The sequence below is a fragment of the Lycium ferocissimum genome, unplaced genomic scaffold (genome assembly GCF_029784015.1).
Source record: "Lycium ferocissimum isolate CSIRO_LF1 unplaced genomic scaffold, AGI_CSIRO_Lferr_CH_V1 ctg640, whole genome shotgun sequence".
NCBI classification, from domain to species: domain Eukaryota; kingdom Viridiplantae; phylum Streptophyta; class Magnoliopsida; order Solanales; family Solanaceae; genus Lycium; species Lycium ferocissimum.
In genome coordinates this window covers 109,862-133,828 of record NW_026726343.1, presented here as the reverse complement: position 1 = coordinate 133,828, position 23,967 = coordinate 109,862, and the positions used below count along the sequence as shown (strand labels likewise).

Below are 23,967 nucleotides of genomic sequence, written 5' to 3'. Positions count from 1 at the left end.
TTTAACAAAACCGATCTACTGGGTCGGTTTTTCGTCGATTTTAACCGACGCAGTCCGTCGGTTACGAAACGCGAGAGAGATCTTGAGGAAAAAAGTTGAGGTTAGATAACGAACTTGAGGAAAAGAAAGCAGGGGAGAGAAATATGTCCGAGAAATGGTTTAACGATTAATCTCACGATGGTTTATGAGTTTGTACGTTGTTTGTATAAAAAAAATAGACGGAGACAAATTTGATAAGTTTTTGAATAGTTAAAGGACTAAATCCGGTAAGTGTATAGTTCAGGGACCATTTTAGACCTACTCCCATAGTTCAAGGACTATTTATGGCGTTTTCTCGTGATTCTTCATACCTCACCACCCCCCAAAAAATCCCCCACCCTACTACCCTTCAAGAATCTCTTTTTCAAGCCTTCAAACCAAAGAAAAACCTTCCATTAAGCAAATTCATAAACACCCTTCTTACTATTATTCTCTTCTTCTTCTTCAACCCCATAAAAAACTTCCCTTAAGCATATCTCAAACACCCTTTTTTCTTCTTTCAAACACATATATACATAACATAGTTCTCTTATTTGGTGTCTTCATTCTTGAAAAAAAAAAAAAGTTCTTATCTTTCTCCTTCATATGAAGCTTGTTTGTGTGTGTTTTTAAGCTATTTAGTGCATACACCAAACACCCTTTTTCTTCTTTCAAAGCATATATACATACAAAAAAAGGTTCTCTTCTTTCAGTCCTTGGTGTCTTCATTTTGAAAAAATAAACAAAAAAAACTCTTATCTTTCCCCTTCTTCATACACCATTTTTCTTCTTTCAAACATATATACACTTAAAGTTTTTTTTTCCCCACCTTTTGAAGCTTATTTAGTGTATATTATGTGCAAGAAAATGAATCATTACAAGAGATATCATAACTGGAGTAAGAAAGGAGGAGATGTACTTGTAGTTTGTGTAGATGAAGAAACTACACCTCTTGGTTTAGTATGTGGAAACAATCATAAAAGAATTAAACCAAAACTTTTATACCTTTTATTTCTTTCTTTAATCTCTTTTAGCTTTATTTTAGCTCCACAGCTCTTCACTTCTCCTCATAGTTTTTCTCTTTTGTGTAAGTTGCTCTCTATTTTTGTATCTGTTTTTGTCTTTTTGGCTTATGGGATTTTTTTTTCCTGATTTTGTTTTTGTTTTGTTTTGCATGTGTGCAGATTCATTTAGTTCTGAAGAAGGAGGACTTATTTCTAAAACAGATGTAAATGCTTGTTCCTCTGTATCTAATGGTTAGTTTCTCAGTATTTTTCTGTGTACTACTGTTTTTCTGGTCTATTGAGTCCTTTTTTATAGAGGATAGTTTAATAATTAGAGTTTGGTAAATATCGGGCATAGACTAAAAGTGTTTATTTTTGGTGTATATCGGGCATAGACTAAAAGTGTTTATTTTTGGTAAACTTAAAGGACCAAAATTGCTTAGGTGATACTTAAGGGGCTAATTTGAACTTCTACCAAAGATAAGGGACCATTTTTGTATTTTCTCCAAATGCTTCTATATCAATCTGTGTTGATATATTGTTGAAAAATATGTTTTTTTGGGGGTAATGAACTCTGTTTTGGATGTTATCTTGTATTATGATCATGACATGGTTATGGAACTAGAGTTGGTTTTTGGCTTGTGAAAAGCAAAATAAGTCATTGCTGGTTTTGTAATATCTATGCAAGTGATGAAGATTCTAATTTCTTTTCTGAAGGTTCTTTGTGGTAATAGTGAAAAATTGTGTACAGAGAGGTGAAAGAGCTACTATTTTTTATTGCTTAATTGTAATCCTTTTATGGTAGTAATATTAATCAGGTTGGAGAAGAGTATAAATGCTAAATGTTTGTTTCTTGATTAATTAATAGTCTTTTGTTGACAAAGGAAGCCAAAAAAAAAAAGTTTCTTGTTGGTATTACAATTTTCCTTGTTAAGGTTGTTGGTCTTAATGTAACAGTAACAACAAGAGAAATATATCAACATGGTTCTTTATCTTTCCAACTTTTGATAGATCCTTTTCATTTGAACTGCAGGGTCAATTTGTTGTGAAAGAAGCAGTATTCGATCTGATATATGCGTAATGAAAGGGGACGTTAGGACGGATTCTGCTTCCTCTACAATTACCCTCTACAGAAACAATGATCATAGCAATTACATTTTGCGAAATCTTGATGAGAATAGTGAGGTATTTCAGCATGAAAAAATTAGGCCATATACTCGAAAATGGGAAAAACACGTTATGGACACGATCGATGAATTAGACCTTGTTGTGAAACCGGAGCATTCTGGCGTTCACCAAAAGTGTGATGTTAAACATGATGTCCCGGCTGTGTTTTTCTCTACTGGAGGTTACACCGGTAATCTTTACCACGAGTTCAATGACGGACTCATTCCCCTTTACATCACTTCACAGAAGTTTAACAAAAAGGTTGTGTTTGTAATTCTTGAGTACCATAATTGGTGGATAATGAAGTATGAAAACGTCCTTTCTCGCCTCACCAAGTATCCTATTATAGATTTTACCGGAGATAAAAGGACTCATTGCTTTCCTGAAGCCATAGTTGGTTTAAGAATCCACGACGAACTAAGTGTTAATTCTTCATTGATGGGAAATAATAAGTCCATTCAAGACTTTAGAGAGCTTCTCGACCGAGCTTATTGGCCTCGGATTAAAGGTTTGATCCGAGATGAGGAACGTGAAGCTCATATGCACACGGAAAAGCTCGTGAAGCAGGATTTGAAGAAACCTAAAGTGGTTATAATAGCAAGAAATGATTCTAGAGCTATACTGAATGAAGATTCATTGGTTAAAATGATCAAAGATATCGGGTTCTCCATCAAAGTTTTGAGGCCACAACGGACGACAGAGCTCGCAAGGATCTATCGAGTCCTTAATTCAAGTGATGTTATGATAGGAGTTCACGGTGCTGCCATGACTCATTTCCTCTTCATGAGGCCTGGTTCTGTTTTCATCCAAATCATTCCGCTTGGAACGGATTGGGCAGCAGGAACTTATTATGGAGAACCGGCAGTTAAACTAGGTCTCAAGTATATTGGATATAAAATTCTTCCGAAAGAGAGCTCTTTGTATGATGAATACAATAAAAATGATCCCGTTCTAGCTGACCCTAACAGTGTGAATGATAGAGGTTGGGAATTCACGAAAAAGATTTACCTTGATCGTCAAAATGTTAGGTTGAATCTTGGAAGGTTTCGTAAAAGATTGGTTCGTGCCTATTATCATTCTGTTGCTAATGAAAGCGCACGTCTTCATCGTCAAAGTCGGTAATTGTTTTGCCTTTTTGTGGTTTATGAAACATACTTAGTCTCAGTTGTACATCATTATTCAGAATAAAAGAAATAAAACATTCCTGTAGAGATGTGTGGCAATGCCTTTTGTGTACATTATGTAGGAAAATGGTAAGTTGCTCCTTGGTTACTAAGAAAAAAGAATTGCTCTGCTTTCTGAGATTTTTATCTGTGGTTCTTATACCATTCATTCATCAAGGCACTAACTATATTTGTGATTTTGCCTATAAATTTGGTGTTGGTACTTTTTTTTGAAAATTGGCAGGGTGGTTGTAATTCATTATGTAACTTATTTTCCATGTTTGTTGGCATGGCATATGTGCCCTTGAACATGTTCACTGCGTTTTTTCAATCCCCTATCTGAAACTCACGGCCAACTTATCCGGATTTGACCACATATAGTTCAGTAAAGGGGAAACACTTCTTATCAAGAATTTCTCCATTTCTAGTGTTCGACTCCATTTGTAGGGTTCGAATTCGGGTGCAGGTATCCTGTCATCCAGCCATAGTTCTCGAAGGTGCAAGGCAACATGCTAGAGTACTGCATGCAAATACATCCATTGCTTTCCAAACTCACCTCCATTCAACAAAGAAATTTCACGCATGAGCATCGACGAATCTTCAACCGATATTTGATTTTGACCCGTCTTTCAAGACACCTTCAATCAATTATAGAAATAAGGGATGAGAAATCAAAGTCGACCTGATCCTCTTGGAAGGACACAACCTTGGCTAGCCTTCCGAGTCATAGCCTCGCTCTCACAAATAACACAACCCATACATCGCTCGAGGGTATCTCCACTCCTCAACCGAGCAACACAAACCAAATATTTTTGATAAAATTAGAACACATGTATGTCTAATAAATCACAACCATATCCCACACATCTAGGATCTGCCCATCTGTTGACTTTTCCATATGCCTCTGATGTTTATGTTTCTAAAACAGAACTTCTAGTGCTAACATGATTGTATTTCTGTTCTCACTAGATCATCTTCTCTGCAACATGTTAATAACTTATTACTAATAATTTTCTGTACAAAATAGTACTAGTCCCAGGTTCTTACATTATTGCGATCATATAGTTGCATCTAGTTTCTTTGCTGGCACTCGTAGACCAATAATCTACTTTTATTTAACTATATATTGCCTATACATTATACATTTCCTTAAATAATGATTACTTATTCCATCTTCACTTCTTATTAAGTGTTATGATCGTTGATGCATGTGATTTCGATTGCTTTGCTAGTAGTCAACACTACTACACTGCAGCATGTTTATTAAAATGTTCCTCCTTATTTGTGTTTCCCAATGGTGATGTTTTAAGTACAGATTGATAATTTTTTCTGTACTTTGAGGCTCATTCTGGATATACTGACTTCAAAGTTTGGTTCCCATCTCTGATTGGATTTCAAGTAAATCCATATTCCAATGAAGTTTGTATTACAACATGGACTTCTACTCCATGATTATATGTCTGTTCTTTGATCAACATTGTAAAACAGGACAATTCTCACAGTACAACTTGATAGTGCTAAATTATTTTTTATTCATCACTTGATGGTCCTAAGCTGATCTACATCGATATATGCACATGTACAGTCAGGGATCTTGCACTATCTGCATGGTTGAATCTAAGTGAAATGGCACGAAACTAATTTCTTTATTGGCACTCAAAGACCACTGATCTACTTTGTTAATTACACTACTCAATAGTCAAATACATGATTACATTATCTTAATCACTTATACTATCCAGCTAACCTTGTTATTAAATGCTGTGACCGTTGATGGCACGTGACTTCGATTGCATTGCTCGTGATCAAACACTGCAATTCTGCTGCAGGTTTTTTTTGAGATGTTCCATCTTATTCACATTTCCCAATGGTGATGCTTACAGTAGAAATTGATTAATCTGGTTGTCAGCAACGGATTCAACTATGAGTTTACGGGTTCTGTAAAACCCAGTGCTTTGAAGTCAAACTCTGTATATATATATATATATATGCACGAAAAATAAATATCTATATATATAGTTAGTGGTGGATGTAACAGTAGTGTTATGGTTGAACCCAATGTCGGAGCTAGGAATTTATCCAACTATGAGTTACGAGTTAATTATGTAGAATCCAGTGTTTTGAATTCAAATTTATATCTGTGAAGAAATATGTATATAGTCAGTAACGAATATAGCTTTAGCATTACGGGTTCAACACAGAGCTAGAAATTTATCTAACAATGGGTTCATGGATTCCGCGGAACCCAGTGGTTTGAAGTTAAACTCTATATATATGTGCAAAAAATGCATACAAATATAGTCAATAGAGGATGTAGCCTTAGTGCCAACGGGGTCAACCCATGAGGAAGCTAGAAATTTATCCAACTATGGTTCATGGGTACTAGTACTAGCAAACCTTAATTAATACTGTCTTTTTTCGTAATTTGACATGAAAAAATGCTTTTTGGAACGATTGAGAAAACACAATTTTTTTTTTCAAATATTAAAAAAATACTTATCAAATGAACGACTAAACATAAACTGCTTTTCTCTAAAATTACTTCTCTGAAAAAACTATTTTGACAAACACACTTTTTAAAATAAGCTATTTTTACAAGCTTGGTCAAACATGCTCTTAGTTTGGTACTTTGGCTGACTTGTCTACTCACAATTTCACATACATTTGTCAAATTGAGATGTTATAGGTGTAATATGATAATTAGTTCGAAGTTTGTGGGCCAGTATGTATTTGGCCAAAAATTATACTCTGCCTGTCTCAATTTATCTAATACACTTTTTTTTAATCTGTCTTAAAAAAAAAAATATTTCTATATTTAGAAATAATTTAACTTGAAACTTACTCTTTTACCCTTAAAGAAATGATTTACAGTCACACAACTATGTATGATTTGTTTTAGAACACTCCGTACCTCTAGTGTACTAAGTAGGCGTTTGGCCATAGATACCAAAAACAAATTCACTTTTTTTGGAATTTTTGAAGTTGGAGTTGGAGTTGGAGTTGTGTTTGACCATAGTTTTTAAAATTGTAATTTTTGGTGAAATGTAATTGTAAAAAAGTAAATTTTTTTTTGAAAAATAAGTTTTTTGAATTTTTGATATTTCAAAATACAACTTCAAGTTGTATTTGAAATATTTATGGCCAAACGTCCAAAAGTGAAAAAAGTAAAAAAAAATTCCAGAAAAAAATAAATAATTTTTATGGCCAAACGGCACCTAATTTAGCAACATACTGTTGAAATAAAATTTAAAAAGGAGAAAAAGGAAGCAAACATACACACAACCAATACGTTTTGAAAAAATGGCGGCGAAACAAAGGCATAAACCCTTAGAGATTGATATGATTGGAGAAGATCTTCTTCACAACATTCTGTCTCGTGATTTTTTGTTTCTATTAAGTTTAATTTTTGTTGCGCCCTAATTTATGGTTAAAAGGGGTCTTTACGAAAATAAAATAGAGTTATATGACCCTCATATAGCCTCTGTATACATGGGCGATTCTGACATAACAAATAAGCGATCTGTTATATTCTATAGAGGACACATTTTTCTTTTTTAGGGTGTGTTTGGTATGCCGGAAAATGTTTTTTTAGGAAATATGTGTGATGTTTCTACTCATTTTCTTATGTTTGGTACGCAAGTTGGAAAATGTCATTTTAAGAACATGTGCAAATATTTAAAGCAAAATAATATCAAAGTTTTGAATTCGTAGTGCAACTTCTTGTGGTAGGCTACGGGAGAGGGGGGGTTTAGGGGGTGGGGGTAGGGTGGGTTAGGGTGGGTGGATAGAGCGCGGTGGTTTGAGAATGCGTTTGTGTGTTTTTATTGATCGGAAAATGTTTTTTCTCAAATTTGTAAGGAAAACATTTTCCGTCATACCAAGCACACCCTTAGTTTGTCTCAAACTTCAGGTATCTCTGAATTTTAAGCATCTAATAATCTGTTCATTGTAATCTTTGTTTCCTTTGGCTTACACTTTAGTCTACGTAAGTATAAACCCTAATTTATGTGACGCACTTTCCTTTTTAGAGCCTGTATGGGTGAGCTTATAGCTTAAAATATGCATAATCCATTATATTTCCTAACTTAGGACTTTTGACTTATTTTTATTATTTTGGCGTAAAAGCAAATGCTTAAAAGTCATTTTTTAAATATTTTTTTGCCCAAACACTACACAAGTGCTTAAAGCTTATTTTGGCTTAAAAGCACCTAAAATAAGCCAATCTAAATAGGCTCTTAGTTTGTCTAAAAAAGAATGACAATGGAATTCTTTCCCAAACACGCAATACAAGAAAAAAAGACAACTTTTGAAACTTGTTATCTAAAACAGACCATAGATATTTTTATAGCTATAAATAACTAAATTGGTACATATGGAGTATTAACTATTTTTTTTTTTTTTTTGGTAATTAAACTTTCCATTAATCACCAAAGCTGAACATTACAAATCAGTAGCAAGTTATACACATCTTGCTAACAGTCTTTAACTAAACACAAGAGCTAGGCTAGAATATAAGATTGTGAAATAAATGCTGCGTTTTGGAACACCAAGCATTTCCAAGGAACAGGGGGCCTGGTTTGCAGAGAATGATGATAAATTTGCCTGATCAGACTTTTATCGGGGTGAAGCTGCATCTGATTAACTAGTTCCCTAGCTTCAAACATCTTCCTGATCATCTAACAGGCTTGTTTTTGTGGGGTCCAGTCCCCTATTCCATAATTTAAGGAAGGAAGATTTTTCTTCCTTTGACAAATTATACATTGGCAACAATTGTGGACTACATACGTGATGTAAGCGCGCTTACCTCATCATAGTCGTGATGTAAGCGCTTACCTCATCATAGGAAATTCATTCCTATAAATAGGCAGCTTATGGTTCATTTGTAAACACACCAAACACCAAAATCATTTGCTATACACCAAAGTGAGAGCAAAGTGAGGTATTCCATAGACTGAAAGAAAAAAGTCTGTGAAGAAAAATAGAGTGTGAGTGATACTGTAGTAAGGTGGGAAAATCAAAAGAGTGTTTTTCTTTTGTGGGTGTAGTGGTCTTGGTGAGTATTTATACTCGTTAATACACAAGTGTAAAATTCCTTACTATAGTGAAATCAAATGCCCTCTTGCCGTGGTTTTTCCCTTATTCAGAAGGGTTTCCACGTAAAATCTTGGTGTCATTATTGCTGCATTTTATTCTTGTTGATTTAACCATAACTTAGTGTTCCGCGTTTATCACTAATACCGTGAATATTATTTTTGCGGGTCTATTTTATTCCCATCAAGTGGTATCAGAGCCAAGGTTCCGTCCGAGTATGCTCGTGGTTGCGCAGGGCACCGAACTTCCACATCGAAAAGAATTACTTTGGTCTTCGAATAAAATAGTATTTGTATTTGTGATAAACGATGGGAAGCCAACACTAGTAGAACGGTTACTTTGAGTGGCGTAAATTATGCCATTTGGAAGGGCAAAATGGAAGATTTGCTCTTATGTCAAGAATTTTCATGAACCCGTCTTTGCTAATAAAAAAGCCCGATAATAAATCGACAAGAGTGGAATTTGTTGCATGACGAAGCAGGTTTGCGGCTTTATTAGACAGCCGGGTTGACGATAATGTGTTGAACCATATTTGCGGGGAGACACACGCTCGGACCCTATGGGAGCATCTTGAAAATTTGTATGCTCGGAAAATCCGGTAACAACAAGATGTTTTTGATAAAGCAAATGCTGGGTTTAAAATACCACGATGGTTCCGCAATGACAGATCATCTGAATATTTTTCAGGGGATCATGAACCAGTTGTCCGCTATGGGTATTAATTTTGATGAAGAAATTCAAGGCTTGTTTCTACTTGGTTCCCTACCAGATTCTTGGGAAATTATTAGAACTTCATTATCAAATTCTGCTCCGAATGGTGTGATCTCTATGGATCTTGCCAAGAAAGGCCTCTTTTAAATGAAGAGATGAGAAGAAAATCTCAAGGTTCCTCCTCATCGATGTCTTGGTGACCGACACCCCCAGGAGGCAAGAATCGTGGTTCTCAAAATAGAGAACATCAAAGCAAATCCAGAAGCGTACTTAAAGATATTGAGTGCTATCATTGCGGGAAAAAGGGCACACAAAGTTAAGTGTCCGCCGAATTTTGAAAAAGGAGAACAAAGATAAGGAGGAAAAGAAAGAAGATGGCAATCGTGTGGCCACCGTCACTACTGAAGATCTTGTTACTGTCCTTGATGCGGATCTGATAAATATTGCTTGTGATGAGTCAAGTCGGGCCGTGGACGACAAGTGCCGCATCTCATGTGACATCAAGGAAGGAATTTTTCTCATCCTATACTCCGGTAACTTTGGATCTTTGAGTATGGGTAATGAGACCGTATCTAGGGTGGTGGTAAGTTGGAACGATTTGTTTGAAAACTAGTATTGGAACTAAACTAGTTTTAAACAATGTAAAGCATGCACCGATGTTCGTTCGCACTTGATCTCTCGTTGGTGTTTTGGATGATGGGGATATATCGGGCCTCCAACGGTGCCGGAAAATGGAAGCTTACTAAAGGTTCCATGATTGGCTCGTGGCGAAAAGCGTCGTGGTCTCATACCGGACTACGGCCTCCTTCCGTGTTGATATGGTGAATGCAAACAGAGAGCAATAACTCTTCAACATTATGGCATAAGAGGCTTAGCCACATCGAGAGAAAGGACTAAATGTTCTAGCCAAAAAGAAGTTATTGTCAAATTTCGAAAGTGCTAAACTAGAAAAGTGTGAGCACTGCTTGGCTGGAAAACAAAATAGAGTCTCTTTCAAGTCTCATCTTCCTTCAAGAAAGACAGAGTTGCTTGAGTTGGTGCATTCGCATTTATGGTCCAACGAAGACGAGGACTGCGGCGGTGCACTTTACTTTGCTACCTTTATTGATGATTGCTCAAGGAAACTTTGGGTCTACGTCTTGAAGACTAAAGACCAAGTGTTGGGTGTCTTTAAGCAGTTTCAGGCTTCAGTTGAAAGAGAAACTGGAAAGAAACTGAAGTGTATTCGTACTGATAACGGTGAATATTGTGGACCGTTTGACGAATACCGCAAGCAACGGGGGTATCGACACCGAAGAAGACTCCTCCTAAGACTCCTCGGCTTAATGGTTTAGAGAGGATGAACGGGACCTTGATGGAAAGAGTCGGATGTTTGCTTTCGAAGCAAAGCCGCCGAATTCCTTTTGGGCGAGGCTTTGTTGACCGCCGCACATGTTATTAATCTATCCCCCGCGGTTGCTTTGCAAAGTGATGTTCCAAACGGAGTCCGGTATGGCAAGGATGTTTCCTATGACCACTTGAAAGTGTTTGGTTGCAAAGCTTTTGTACATGTGCCTAAAGACGAGAGGTCAAAATTAACCCAAGACAAGGCAGTGCATCTTCATTGGTTATGGCCTTGATGAGTTTGGTTACAGGCTATATGATCCAATTGAGAAGAAGGTCGTGAGAAGCCGTGATGTTATCTTCGTGGAGGATCAAACCATTGAAGATATTAACAAAGCGGAGAAGAAAAAATCTTCGTGTTACAAGGCTTAGTTAATCTTGATCAAGTTCCTCAAACAAATGTTGATGAAGTTGGTGGGCTCGATGACGATGGTGATGCCCGAATGATGTTCCGGATCAAGATGTTGATGATGATAACGATGCGCTATTGATGAGGTAGATGCTTCTACTTATGAAGTCGTGGATGAGCCGTATATTCCACTTAGAAGGTCTACTAGACAAGATGTTCCTTCTTCCCGTTATTCACCTAATGAGTATGTATTACTCACGGGGAGAACTCCGAATGTTATGAGGGGGCCATGGAAGATGAGCACAAGGATCAATGGATCGAAGCCATGCAAGATGAGATGAAATCTCTCTGTACGAGAACCATACTTATGAGTTGGTGAAATTGCCTAAGGGCATGAGAGCTTTGAAGAACAAATGGGTGTTCAAAGTTAAAGCCGAAGAACACGAATTTTAAGCCCGTCAAAGCTAGATTGGTTGTTAAGGGATTTGGTCAAAGGAAAGGTATTGACTTTGACGAAATATTTTCTCTGTCGTGAAAATGTCCTCCATTCGGACGCTTCTTGGTTTTGATCGCTAGTCTTGATTTGGAGATTGAGCGGATGTAAGACCGCCTTTCTTCACGGTGACTTAGAAGAGGAGATTTATATGGAACAACTTTGAGGGCTTCGTGGCAAAAGGTAAAGAAAATTTTGTATGCAAACTTAAGAAGAGTCTATATGGATTGAAGCAAGCTCCCGACAAAGGGTACAAGAAGTTTGAGTCTCAGGATGGGGAGCAAGGCTACAAGAAGACTTCTTCAGATCACTGTGTGTTTGTACAAAGATTTTCTCATGATGATGACTTTATCATCCTTCTGCTATATGTGGATGATATGTTAATTGTAGGCAAGAATGCTTCCAGGATTGGCGAGTTGAAGAAACAGTTGAGTAAGTCTTTTGCAATGAAAGACTTGGGTCATGCTAAGCAGATTTTGGGCATGAGTATTACTCGTTCAAGAGATGAAAAGAAGCTTTATTTGTCACAGAAAAAGTACATAGAACGTGTACTGGAGCGCTTCAACATGAAGAATGCTAAGAGGGTTAGCACACCTCTTCCTGGTCATCTGAAATTGAGCAAAAAGATGTGTCCTACAACAACAGAGGAAAAAGAGAGAATGGCCAAGATTCCTTATTCCTCTGCCGTCGGAAGTTTAATGTATGCAATGGTATGCACTCGACCAGATATTGCTCATGCAGTCGGTGTTGTTAGCAGATTTCTCGAAAATCCAGGGAAAGAGCATTGGGAAGGCTGTGAAGTGGATACTCGGGTATCTAAGAGGAAGCTCGGATGAATGCTTGTGTTTTGGAGGATCAAATCCAATTTTTGAAGGGCTATCTGATTCGATATGGCGGGTGACCTTGATAACGGAAAATCCACTTCTTGGATATTTGTTTACTTTTCGGGGAGCTATATCATGGCGGTCGAAGTTGCGAGTGTGTCGCACGCCTACTGACGGAAGCGGTATATTGCGGCTACGAAGCCGGCAAAGAAATGATATGGCTCGAAGAGATTCCTTCAAGAACTTGGATTGCGGCAAATGGAGTATGTTGTCTATTGTGACGATCGAGTGCAATAGACTTGAGCAAGAACTCCATGTACCATGCGAGAACAAAACACATTGATGTCGGATATCATTGGATTCGTGAACAAGTGGAGAACGAATCATTTCGAGTCAAGAAGATTCACACGAGTGAAAATCTGCGGATATGCGACCAAGGTGGTATCGAGAGACAAGTTCGAAGCTGTGCAAAGAACTTGTCGGCATGCAATCGACTAGAAGCCGGTGTACCCTCCTTGTGTGTATGGGGTGGAGGGGAGATTTGTGGGGTCCGGTCCCTATTCCATAATTTAAGGAAGGAAGATTTTTCTTCCTTTGACAAATTATACATTGGCAACAATTGTGGACTACATACGTGATGTAAGCGCTTACCTCATCATAGTCGTGATGTAAGCGCTTACCCAAATCATAGGAAATTCATTCCTATAAATAGGCGAACTTATGGTTCATTTGTAAACACACCAAACACCAAAATCATTTGCTATACACCAAAGTGAGAGCAAAGTGAGGTATTCCATAAATGAAAGAAAAAGTCATGAAGAAAAATAGAGTGTGGTATCTTGTAGTAAGGTGGGAAAATCAAAAGAGTGTTTTTCTTTTGTGGGTGTAGTGGTCTTAGAGTATTTATACTCGTTAATACACGATGTAAAATTCCTTACTATAGTGAAATCGGCTTCCTCTTGGCTTGTGGTTTTTTCCGCTGACCGGAAGGGTTTCCACGTAAAATCTTGGTGTCATTATTCTTTGCATTTTATTCTTGTTGATTTAACCATAACTTAGTGTTCCGCGTTTATCACTAATACCGTGAATATTATTTTTGCGGGTCTATTTTATTCCCAACAGTTTTGGCACTGGTACACTTTGGAGAGATTGGTTCTTTATGTAGTATGTGTGGATCCATCTAATCCACAACTTATCTTGCTTGTGCTCAATATCCCACCATTGTTTAGCTATTGCTGCTCTATTCCACAAGTACAGGTTAGTAATATTCAAGCCACCTACACTCTTAGGCATGCAGACTCTCTCCCATGCGACAAGCGCCTTTTTAGTGATAGTACCAGACCCAGACCATAAGTAACTCCTACAGTATTAACTATTATAAAAAAGATATTATCAAAATATGGAGCATTAGCTTAAGAATTACTCCCACCGCTCCAATGTATATGCCACTGTTTATCTGTGCACAAAGTTTAAGAAAGAAAGAAAGACTGTGTAAACTAGTGGTCTAAAGCAAGCGATAGACATGTTCGTGGCTATAAAACATCTCATTAATGGTAAATTGGAAAGTTTAAAGTTAAATGGTTTATAGATATAGGAGGGTGTTTTGGGAAAAATTAAAAGGACAAGTGTGCCACATAAAATGGGAGATAGTATGATTTTGGAGTGCCTTTACAGAATATTTGGATATGTAAGTATTATTTCGGAAAATTGAAGAAATGGGCGTTTGAATACACACAAAAAGACCTTTGTACTCCAAACCTCGCCATTCTTTTTGGGACTGGAAGAATGATTTTTGTTTAAGAATTTGAATTTAGCTATTAAACACAAGATGAGAAGTGATGAAAAAATACATTTAAATGTAACAGAAAAAATACTGTAGTTTGTTGCACTTTATGGAACAAAATGGAAGAACTATTTCGGGACAAAGGGAGTATCTTGTTTAGTTTATTACAAGAGTTTATTGAGTTGAAATTGAATTTTTGGTGCAGGATGCTGTTGATGAGGTTGTTGACAAGGTTTTAGCTAGGCCGATTCGGCCCCAGTTTGTCATTGCTTCCATTGGTCCTTCTTTTTGCTTGGAGGAAGCTCACTGTCTCGTATGTGATCCTTTTTCACTCTCTATTTGGCATATATGTGTACTAGATATTGTTTTTGTTGTAGTTACTGTTCATTTTTCCTATTTGACCTGCTTTATTATTACTTTATTGTGAGCCGAGGGTATATCGGAAACAACCTCTCTACCTCCCAAGGTAGGGGTAAGGTCTGCGTACACTTTAACCTCCCCAGACCCCACTTATGGGATTACACCGGGTATGTTGTTGTTGTGTACTAGAAATTGTGGCATAGTCAATGAATCTATTTGTTAAACGGAAAAGGGCCAAAATTACCCCTGAACTTTGAGAAATAGTTCATCCATACCCTTCGTTATACTTTAGGGCCAATTAAACCCTTACCGTTATATTATGGGGTCAATTATCTTTATGTCTAACGAACACCCGTGCATCATCTGACCCTTCAAAATTATTTTCCCCTCAAATAATTTTTTATCCACTAAAATAACCCAACTGGAGACGATTTAATTTTTTCCGGCTAAGGGGTAATGGGTTGGGTCCGTCACGTTAGGTGGAAAAAAAAATCGGGTCAAGGTTGGGTTATTTTAGTGGGTAAAAAATTATTTGAGGGAAAATAATTTTGAAGGGGGCCGGGATGATGCGCACAATTGCGGAAATTGTTAGACATAAGCTTTTCGTATAATCGACCCCAGTATAATTGTAGCATGATAATCTACTTCCTCTTGAAGGGTATGGATAACTATTCTAAAGTTCAAGGGTAATTTTACCTTTTTCCGTTTGTTAAATGGTCTAAATCGATATATTTAAAATGAAATTGAATTAACCATCTTACTTTTTATTTTAAGTTGTCTAAAATATGTCTCCTTCTCGAAAAGGAAACGTTTCTTATGATTCTGAATACTTTTTCACTCAGACTTTTAAGATATTAATTTGAGTTTTGTATTATATTGGTGACAATAAGAGAAAATATTACAAGTAATGGCTGAAATATTTGTTTGATAGAAACAAAACTTCACATTGAAGTCTAAATCTGAATATTTAAATGAACTTGAACTCTTAAAAGTTAGTGAAAGTTTTATAGAACATCACCAAATTAAAAAGAGTTTGCATACTATTGGCATAAGATGAATTTAAATGGAGTAACGTGGTCACTGAGGATTCATATAGCCAAACATGAGCTTGTTTGGGATTGAGGGATAGTTGTTGTTGTGCCAAATTTAAAAGAGGTGTCATATAAATTGTAATAGAGAGTGTATTATTCTATTATATAAAAGAATAATTTCGGACCTCAGTTTTGTTCTAAACAATATTTAAATTGTTCAAATATCAACTTGGATCCACTTTCAATTTAGTATAATAACTTGAAATCTTATCTTAATAGCTGTTTCTGAACCAAATTAGATACCTAATGGGTTGTGTATGAGCTGATGTGCAAGAGACTAGGAGAGTGAAGTGTAGTTAAAGATCAGTTTAGCCCTATAATTATTGAAGTTAGTTGTAGAATTTTGTTAATTTTTTGACTTAAGACCTTTAGGAGAGATCAAGTAGTTACATAGTGACTGACACAGTTATTTAAGTTTGTTAGAGTATTGTATCTATAGTAAATAATCTATGAACATTTTACCTAGTTTTTTTAGCATTAGTTATTGAGTGATTCATACACAACATCATTTTAGGCACACGCAAGCCTATGATCGATCAATGTGAACTATTCGATATCTTGAGGCAATCACTATGAAGATTAGAAAGTTAAAATACGAGAAACAATGAGAATGAAAGGCGTCCTTTTTTGTTTTTTCAATTGAAATGTTATACTTTGTTACAGTTAGACTAGTGATATTATTAAAACCATCCATTCAGAGTATGAGTAATCGCACATTGGAATAAGATATATGTGCTGCTTATGGTGGATATATTGTTCTGCAGATTACTGGTAGATTCGGTTGCCAAATTCCAGTAATCACTTCGACATCCCATAGAATTTTTGGGCAAGATGCTAACACTAATGAGTTTGAAGAGGTGAATCTAGTGGCTATAGACTAGAATCGGCTTGGGATTGCATTCTGACTTAACAAGAATCTAAGTGGAGAAAATGATGTTTTTCCAGGTTCAGTGGGACACCTTTGAAGATAACGACGCTCATGACGATCTTGTTGATGAGGACAAGGGTGTTTTAATAACTGTTGGTTTATTACCAGGATTAACAGTTGATTTAATCCCATTAAAAAAATCTCGGGTAATTCTGTACTCCTGTACAATCCTAACATGTTTACAGGTATGTCTGCCTTGTTGAGAGAAATTTGAACTTCCACCTTTTTAGCTCGGTTCTCATTTCGAATTCATGAAGTTCCTACTTGGAATTTTGAAGGGGTTGAATAGTTTATATCTAGTAGAAAATTTGTGCTAACCTGATTTAAATTGGGCTACACTAACTTGGGGAGAACAAACTTCAGGGACTCATGACTAAGGATTTCATGCGCAGTATCAGGGAATGCTCGTTCTCTCGTTCTGGATCACCACCAATTGGGATTTTGTTATTTTCGGTAAGTCTTAAGTCTCTTGAGACCAATCATTTTGTTATTTCTAGCACCCTGTGGCAAAGCAGTTTATTCCCTACTTGTCAAAGTGATGATGCCTTATATTCCTTAAATTGTGGATGAAGGGGATAAAATCAATCCTCATGCAATTCAGATTCTGTATGAGTGCCGGGACTAATCAATTTAGATTTCGAGTGAGACAGATTAAAAAGCTGTGTTGAAGTGTTTGGCCAACTCATCACTAAAAGCTTAAGTTGTTAGAGAAAGTACACTTTTATTTATTTATTTTGTCTTCAACACGGCCCTTCACGTGCAGGCCAGATTCTTTTTGATGGGCCAAACGCGTGGATATTCTTTTTGATAATGGGTGGCAGTGAGACTCGAACCTAGGACCTATGCCCAGGGGCGGAGTTAGGTAGCGAAAAATTACACCATATATACAAGGTTAAAATTATTTTTTATGTAATATATAGTAGATGTTGAACCCCCTTGGCTTCTTCGTGTATTTACTTCTTCATATATTTGAACCCCCTAGAAGAAAATCCTGGCTCCCCCACTGCCTATGCCTGCTCTAATACCATATTGAAGTGTGCGACCAATTCATCTAAAAGCTTAAGCTGTTAGAGAGAGCACACTTTTATTTATTTAATTCTGTCTTCGAAAAGCTGAATGAACTTTGAAGTACACTTGAAGTTTTTGCTTGTCTAGGAACAACCTTCTTTTTTCTTACTTTAAATATAATAAAAATCATTTGAACGTTGTTCTAGGACGAGGACATTGACATCAAACCGGTCCTTGCAAAGTTGGGTGAGTGAGCTTCATAGTTCTCATTTGTGCAAAACTTCATTTGTTCCCATTTACTTTTGTGGATGCAGATTTCTCTTCTTACTTGATTCTGTGAGAAAGAACTTATATTTTCAGTGGCACATTTCGTGTTTGTAGATTATGCTTTTTCCAGTGAGACTGCCATTGTGGGTAACGGAGGTTCTAAGTTTTTCTACCGAGGTGGAACAGCAATTAACCGATCTAATAACAAAGCGTCCAGTTCAGCTGCTGTTGCTCTTTCATTTTCAAGGGATATAGGCAAGCCTCCTGGTACGCATTGCTTCTTGACGGAAACTTTTTGATTTCAAATTGTGATCCTGTTTGTTCAATAAAAAGTGCACTGTTTTATAAGGCATTCGTGTCGGAGAGAACCTTGCCACCAATGCTAGTCGGATTTAGTGGGGTTTGATTCCACAATATTTGGCGCACATCTTTAATATCAACTAAGTTGTGAAGTTGTCAAAACTCTCCCAAATTTTGGCTCATTAAAAATGTTATGGTCTCAACTTTTGATCAGCTTGGTGCTAACATCTATGAAAATCCGAGATCTGTTGAACTTCATTGTGGGAGAATATGAAATTACCAATTCAAGTACAACTCAAGCATTTGCTAGTTCTATTCCTCAACTTAATTATAAAATAGAAAGAGAGAGAGGAAGGAAGAAAACCGTAGTAAAGAACTCCATTTAGAATGGTGGTTCCCTATTAGTGTTTGCCATCGAGAACTGCAGAGCCAACCAACTATGGATAAAATTGATTGGTTTTCCAGCTCACTTGTGGCCATAGAATATTTTTAACCCCTCCCTTCGTATCAGCTCCTCCACGTGTCGATGTCTCCCCTTCTTCCACCCTATTAAACTTTGAATAACACTCTGCAAGACCCATGTTCTATAGGCGCGTGTTCAGTCCCATCAGCAGCCCGTTCTATTATCCATCCCAACTAAAGAAACTTAATTGAAATCAATCACTAAAATAAAAGAAATGATTGAGGAAAAACTTGGAATCCATAATCCCCGACGTCGGTAAGCAGTTTCACGGCTACAAAAGGTTAACAGTTAAAAGGCCTCGATAATTCTGCCCGAAAGCATTTTTTCCTTCTGACCACACATTCTAAGTTTATCGACATAAGTGAATAATGAACTGCTTCTCCTACAGAATCCTTAAAAGAATTAGTCCCTATGTCCCTATTTATGTGACACTCTTTCCTTTTATTTAGTCCCAAAAAGAATGACGCCTTTCTATATTTAAGTAACAATTTAATTTTAAACTTCCCATTTTACCGTTAATTGATGATTTATAGCCACAAATTCCTATGATTTGTTTTAGCCTACAAGTTTCAGAAGTCTCTCTTTTATTCTTAAACTCCATGCCTAGTCAAACACCATCACATAAATTGGGACAAAGTGTATACTTTCCCAAGCAATAGTGTGTTTAAGAGAGACATTGGGCTTGTTTATTATTTGGTTTCTCTGCTGTCTTAATAGGCACTTGAGCCAAACAAGGACCCGTGGCATGCATAGCAGGAGCTTAGGCACCGAGCTTCCCTTTTGACTGGGATATAGAGAAAGGGAGGTCTGGATAAGAAGAGATTTTCTTGGTTAGCTAATACACCTCAGGAACACATTGGGGGCATTGGTGTAGAAACTAAGTAAACTGCGGATGACAAGTTCAAAAATGGTTTGAAAGGTTATAAATGTTGGATATTTTCCGAAATTTGGGGACCTCTTATGTATGTGTGTGTGTGACCGAGAGAAAGAGAGAGAGAGAGAGAGAGAATTGGGCGTCTATTATTTGGTTTCTCTTGTATTAGTAGAACTATTTATTTAGTCATCAAATGATGACTATACAAGCTTAACTGACTCGAGTTGTTTAGTTAGCTTGTATGGAATTATATGATTATTTATAGCTTGAGCGCTGTGTAGTTCATTTGACCTGTATTTGTCTGAATAACTTCAGCACATCTGATGTGCTTTCCCAAATGAAATTTCATTCTCTGTAAACTTTGTAGTTATGCATGATCTTTTAGATGCATATCGTTAGCATTTTTTAAAATTGTCAGTATTGTTAAAGTTATGCTGCTGCTTCTTTTGTAGTTATATCAGTAAATAGTTAAAAGTATTAGAATCCTTGTCTTCTACTTAATATTTTCGTATCTTTAGGTAATTTAGTATATTATATTTCCAGGGAGTTTATTGAGGCAATCATTTTCTGGGACCCTGTAAACAGGTGTTGGGGAAACTCAGTTTCATGTAATGTTATCCACTGGCATTTCACCGATTGGGCCTACATACAAAGCTGTTTATGTTAAGGCGATGATGCCTCGTGAATATTCTACTCAGCTCATGGGAACAACAGAAGATATTGACATGAATCTGGATGGTGACACTCTTTTAGATCAGATTTATGATGAGGTAAGGTAGTACATCTTGTGAAGTAAATTGGTTTTAATGTTTCAGCACCAAAGTTTAAGTAGCTAGTTTCTGAAAGAAGTAATTTAGAGCTGGTTTGTTTAGAAAGGCAACTACCAAATACTTTCAAGATTTTGTGATGTAACTAGTCTCGTTTCTTTTTCCTTTGATTCCTTCCACCATAGTGAAGCCTTTTTAGTTCAGAAATGTGGGGTTCTTCAAATGTCAGAACTCTGTTGCTCTTGCCTCACTTTAGCAGGGAAGAGCATGCAATGGGTTTAGCGAGACGCATTATGGCAGATTGGACATATTTGGATGATTAGAGTTGACATCATGCTGTCTGACTGATTTTCAAATTCTATTGGTAACTCCAAAAAAGTCTGACCAGTACAAATTAAGGTTGTAAAAGATTTTACAGAATAATGTTCTTGATTGATGTTTTGTCACATGCACAATTACCTACGGTATGTTATAATAAGAAATGGTAATAAAATCACCTTTGTTAAACTGGTATTTTTATCCTTAGTAATCTGCTATAAAGGATAATCTGAAAGTGAAGGTTTCCTGTGAGTTGGAGATGTTTTTTACTTAATCATATACTTATTTAGAACTTAGAAGCTGTCAGATGAATTTTTGTTTACAATCATGCGTGTGTGTGAAACACATGAACATAATTCACACTTTTCTCTCTGACTTGACATGTTTCTTTTCTATGATTTGATTTCACCAGCTGGGATATCATACCCATTCTCAAGCTCTCTATGTTGGAGTTACCCCGAGAAGGAAATGCACTTCTCAGCGTGACCACCCAAGCTGGATAACTATGCATGAATTCCATGTCGTTTTAAGGTGATTAATGCACCATTGAGCTTGGTAATCCTAATGGTCTTCACTTATGATATTTGAATGTTCTACGGTGTCATATTCTGCTCTCCAGTTTACTACCTTTTTTGTGTCCGAAGGTATTTGATGTGCAAAAGTATGCAGGTAGAGGGTTTATTCTCTGGGAAGTTTCCATGGGTCATGGCGAGAATGGGGAGTCCTCCTCACTGAATTTGCCTCTGCAAACGTGGAAGGACATTTAAATTGTATTACTACTGGTGTTTCTTTTACTCGGGTTATTGTTACTATTTTTACTGTCAGCACTTTTCTTTTTACAGTATTTTGTCCATAGTTTTTACTTTAGTATTTGTCAAATCTGTTTTTGAAAATGCTTTTCTTGAGCAGAGGGTCTATTGGAAACAACCTCTATACCTCACACAATGTAGGTGTAAGGTCTGCGTAACCCCACTTGTGGGATCACACTTAACATGTTGTAGTTGAAACTGCTATCTTCCAACCTGTTATGCCTTTCCTCTTCCTCTCTTCACTTCTGTAACTAATTATAAGAATTTGCAGAGGTGAGTACGAGGATCTTTCTGTCCATGGTGATGGTATCAGAAATTACGACTCCTTCCGGTTTTACCATCGAAATTCTGATTTGGCACATGCTTCTTGCAACAATGTTTCGAACAACTTGAGAAGTCTGAAGCAGGATCTAAACCACCTAACTCATGATCATACTAATAGCAATGACATAGATATGCATAAGAAGTCTGTTTTTGGTGGTATGATGTTCGCTGACTATGGTCGTGGCAAGTTATTATTCGGTGAACCTAATGTAGATGCCTCGCCTTTTTTGGAAAACTTCCCCGGGGTTACCTTCTCAGGAACCTATTGCAACGGAGAAATTGCACATGGAGATTTAAGCTCATATGAAGACAGGTCTAAAGAACACAGCTATGTACGTTGCAGTTTTTACGAAAATAGCACCGTCTACCTGGTTATGTCATATACTCCTGCATTGCCACAACATTAGAGATATAGCTGGTGCTGCCTTCGATAATCTGGTCGGTATTGACAAAAGATTTTTTGTGGTTTGAATAGTATATTGCTCTGTACTTTTTGGTGCTGGAATTTGGTGGAATCTGGCTAATATTGTAGCTTAGCAGAGGGCAAATGTCTGCTGTAGATATTTCAAAAGCCATTTTGGACTATTTTTATTACTACCTTGTTGCTGTTTTTCAGTATTAGCATGTTTGTGCTGTAAATGACATGCCTGCAAGAATTGTACTATTTTTTGTATCTTTAAATTCGGAAAAGGGTAAAATGCTCTTTAACGTTTGTGCTTCGTCTCATATTTGCCCTTTGTTAATTTATCGGCTCATAAATGCTCTAAACATCATCTTTTATCTCAAATATACTTCTGAACAATTGAAAAAGTTCAAATATTCCCCTTCCATTAACAGTGGAAGCCAGGAGAGCATATTGAATCTTTTTAATTGTTTAAGGGTATATTTGAACCTTTTTAATTATTCAGGCCAACAGAGCTGAAAGTTGATCTATCTATGGGTTTTGTAGAACCTAGTATTTTGAAGTCAAATTCTATATATATGCTCGAAAAATAAGTGTGGATATAGTCATATGATGGGTGGGAATTCATATAAGGAGATAAAAAAAAATAGAATGTCGCACGCTAGATTTGAACACGTGATCTGAAGTAATTTTTGTTATCCATTATCACTTCACTAGACCTTCTTTTATATCAAGAGATTCAATAGCTCATGTAAAACAAGAACTATATTTTCCCTCTATTTGTATAGTATAATTTTCAACAAAACAATTGAATCCCCTTTCCTTCACTTAGCTTTGCCACTAGTTCAACTGATATCGGTATGTTTAACACGGAAAAATACTGTTGAATGCATCAAGTTAAAATACTGAATCTCCCTTGGAATATAAATATACATTTCAAAATTCATCTCACAAATAGCAATTATTTATATTCAAATCCGCCACTGCTTACTATACATTGTGACAAGGTAGATAAGTTTGCATTTCGAGGACCAAACAGTCAAACACCATACAATTTAGGATCTGTTTGGCTATACAAATTATTTCTTCTTTTCGGAATAATTTTTCACTTTGTGATAAGAGGAGATTGCTCAGATGGTAAGCGTCTTCCACTTTTAACCCGAAAATTGCGAGTTCGAATCACTAAGGGAATAAATGGGGGAGCTCCAATGGGAGGGGTAAAAAAAAAAAAATCACTTTGTTTGAAAATTGCTGTTTGGCCATGAAAATTCCAAATCTAACTTGAAGATATATTTCAAATTTGAAAAACAACTTATAACTTGTTTTTTAACTCATTTTCAAAGTAAATTCAAACATGAACCTCATTCCAAATATTCTTTGCAAAAAGTATAAACACACACATATCCATAAATTTCAAATAAAGTGAAAAATATTTGAAATCTATGGCCAAACGCCTACTTAATTATTTAAAGGACTAGAATTAGATAAACTAATAAATAAAAGGACGAAAATGCTAAAACCCAAAAGAACAAGGGAAAAAAGAGGAGGAAACAAACATGGAAACACACAAAAACCAGTACATGGGGGCTTTTTCAGCTGAGAAAATGGAGAAACAAAGGCAGAAACCGGCAGTAGCATATATGCTCAATACTATGAACATATATTTGCTCTGTCTTAAAATATTTGTCACGTTTAGCTTATTGAGAGTCAAACTACAAAAATTTTGACTAACATTTTGACATGCACCATATTCATTTCATATTAAATTAAATTGCAAATTGTAGCACTTTTCGTATAGTTTATGAATACTTAAATTTTTAGTTTTGTATATTAGATTATCTAATTCAATTTAGTTTCGACGATTAATCAAATTGACTTTTGAGAAGCGAAACGTGACAAGTATTTTGGGACGGAAGGAGTAACATTTTTCATACCCAGAGGACCCAAAAGACACATAAATTTTATTAATTACAGATTAAATATACTTAAGATAATATAATATAAGGACCAGAATTACAATTTCTAATTATTAAGGGATAAAAAAAAATGATATGTCCCAAAAAGAAAAA

General features: G+C 36.3%; 2 protein-coding genes across 2 annotated transcripts; both read left to right on the top strand.

Annotated features, from left to right (window-relative positions):
* The first annotated feature begins 461 nt into the window (after positions 1 to 461).
* On the top strand, positions 462 to 3,493 carry LOC132045288 (xylan glycosyltransferase MUCI21-like). The gene is made up of 3 exons (XM_059435845.1): positions 462 to 1,105; positions 1,203 to 1,274; positions 2,056 to 3,493. Exons 1-3 carry the CDS (start codon positions 874 to 876, stop codon positions 3,309 to 3,311), a joined length of 1,560 nt encoding a protein of 519 aa, XP_059291828.1. The 5' UTR covers positions 462 to 873; the 3' UTR covers positions 3,312 to 3,493.
* Positions 3,494 to 9,103: 5,610 nt separating this feature from the next.
* LOC132045303 (F-box/LRR-repeat protein At5g63520-like) lies at positions 9,104 to 22,198 on the top strand. Its single transcript, XM_059435858.1, has 13 exons — positions 9,104 to 9,260; positions 10,103 to 10,393; positions 11,563 to 12,191; positions 13,326 to 13,460; positions 14,192 to 14,299; positions 16,202 to 16,294; positions 16,383 to 16,511; positions 16,729 to 16,818; positions 17,580 to 17,619; positions 17,755 to 17,907; positions 19,863 to 20,047; positions 20,775 to 20,893; positions 21,443 to 22,198. Exons 1-13 carry the CDS (start codon positions 9,104 to 9,106, stop codon positions 21,900 to 21,902), a joined length of 2,589 nt encoding a protein of 862 aa, XP_059291841.1. The 3' UTR covers positions 21,903 to 22,198.
* The last annotated feature ends 1,769 nt before the right edge of the window (positions 22,199 to 23,967 follow it).

Excerpts from the sequence above, each read along its gene's own strand:
- LOC132045303 (XM_059435858.1), top strand. The coding sequence starts at position 9,104 with ATGACAGATCATCTGAATATTTTTCAGGGGATCATGAACCAGTTGTCC. Across the intron at positions 17,620-17,754 it reads ACCGGTCCTTGCAAAGTTGG|ATTATGCTTTTTCCAGTGAG; the intron begins GTGAGTGAGCTT and ends TCGTGTTTGTAG. Across the intron at positions 17,908-19,862 it reads GGATATAGGCAAGCCTCCTG|GTGTTGGGGAAACTCAGTTT; the intron begins GTACGCATTGCT and ends CCCTGTAAACAG.
- LOC132045288 (XM_059435845.1), top strand. The coding sequence starts at position 874 with ATGTGCAAGAAAATGAATCATTACAAGAGATATCATAACTGGAGTAAG. Across the intron at positions 1,106-1,202 it reads TCATAGTTTTTCTCTTTTGT|ATTCATTTAGTTCTGAAGAA; the intron begins GTAAGTTGCTCT and ends GCATGTGTGCAG. Across the intron at positions 1,275-2,055 it reads TTGTTCCTCTGTATCTAATG|GGTCAATTTGTTGTGAAAGA; the intron begins GTTAGTTTCTCA and ends TTTGAACTGCAG.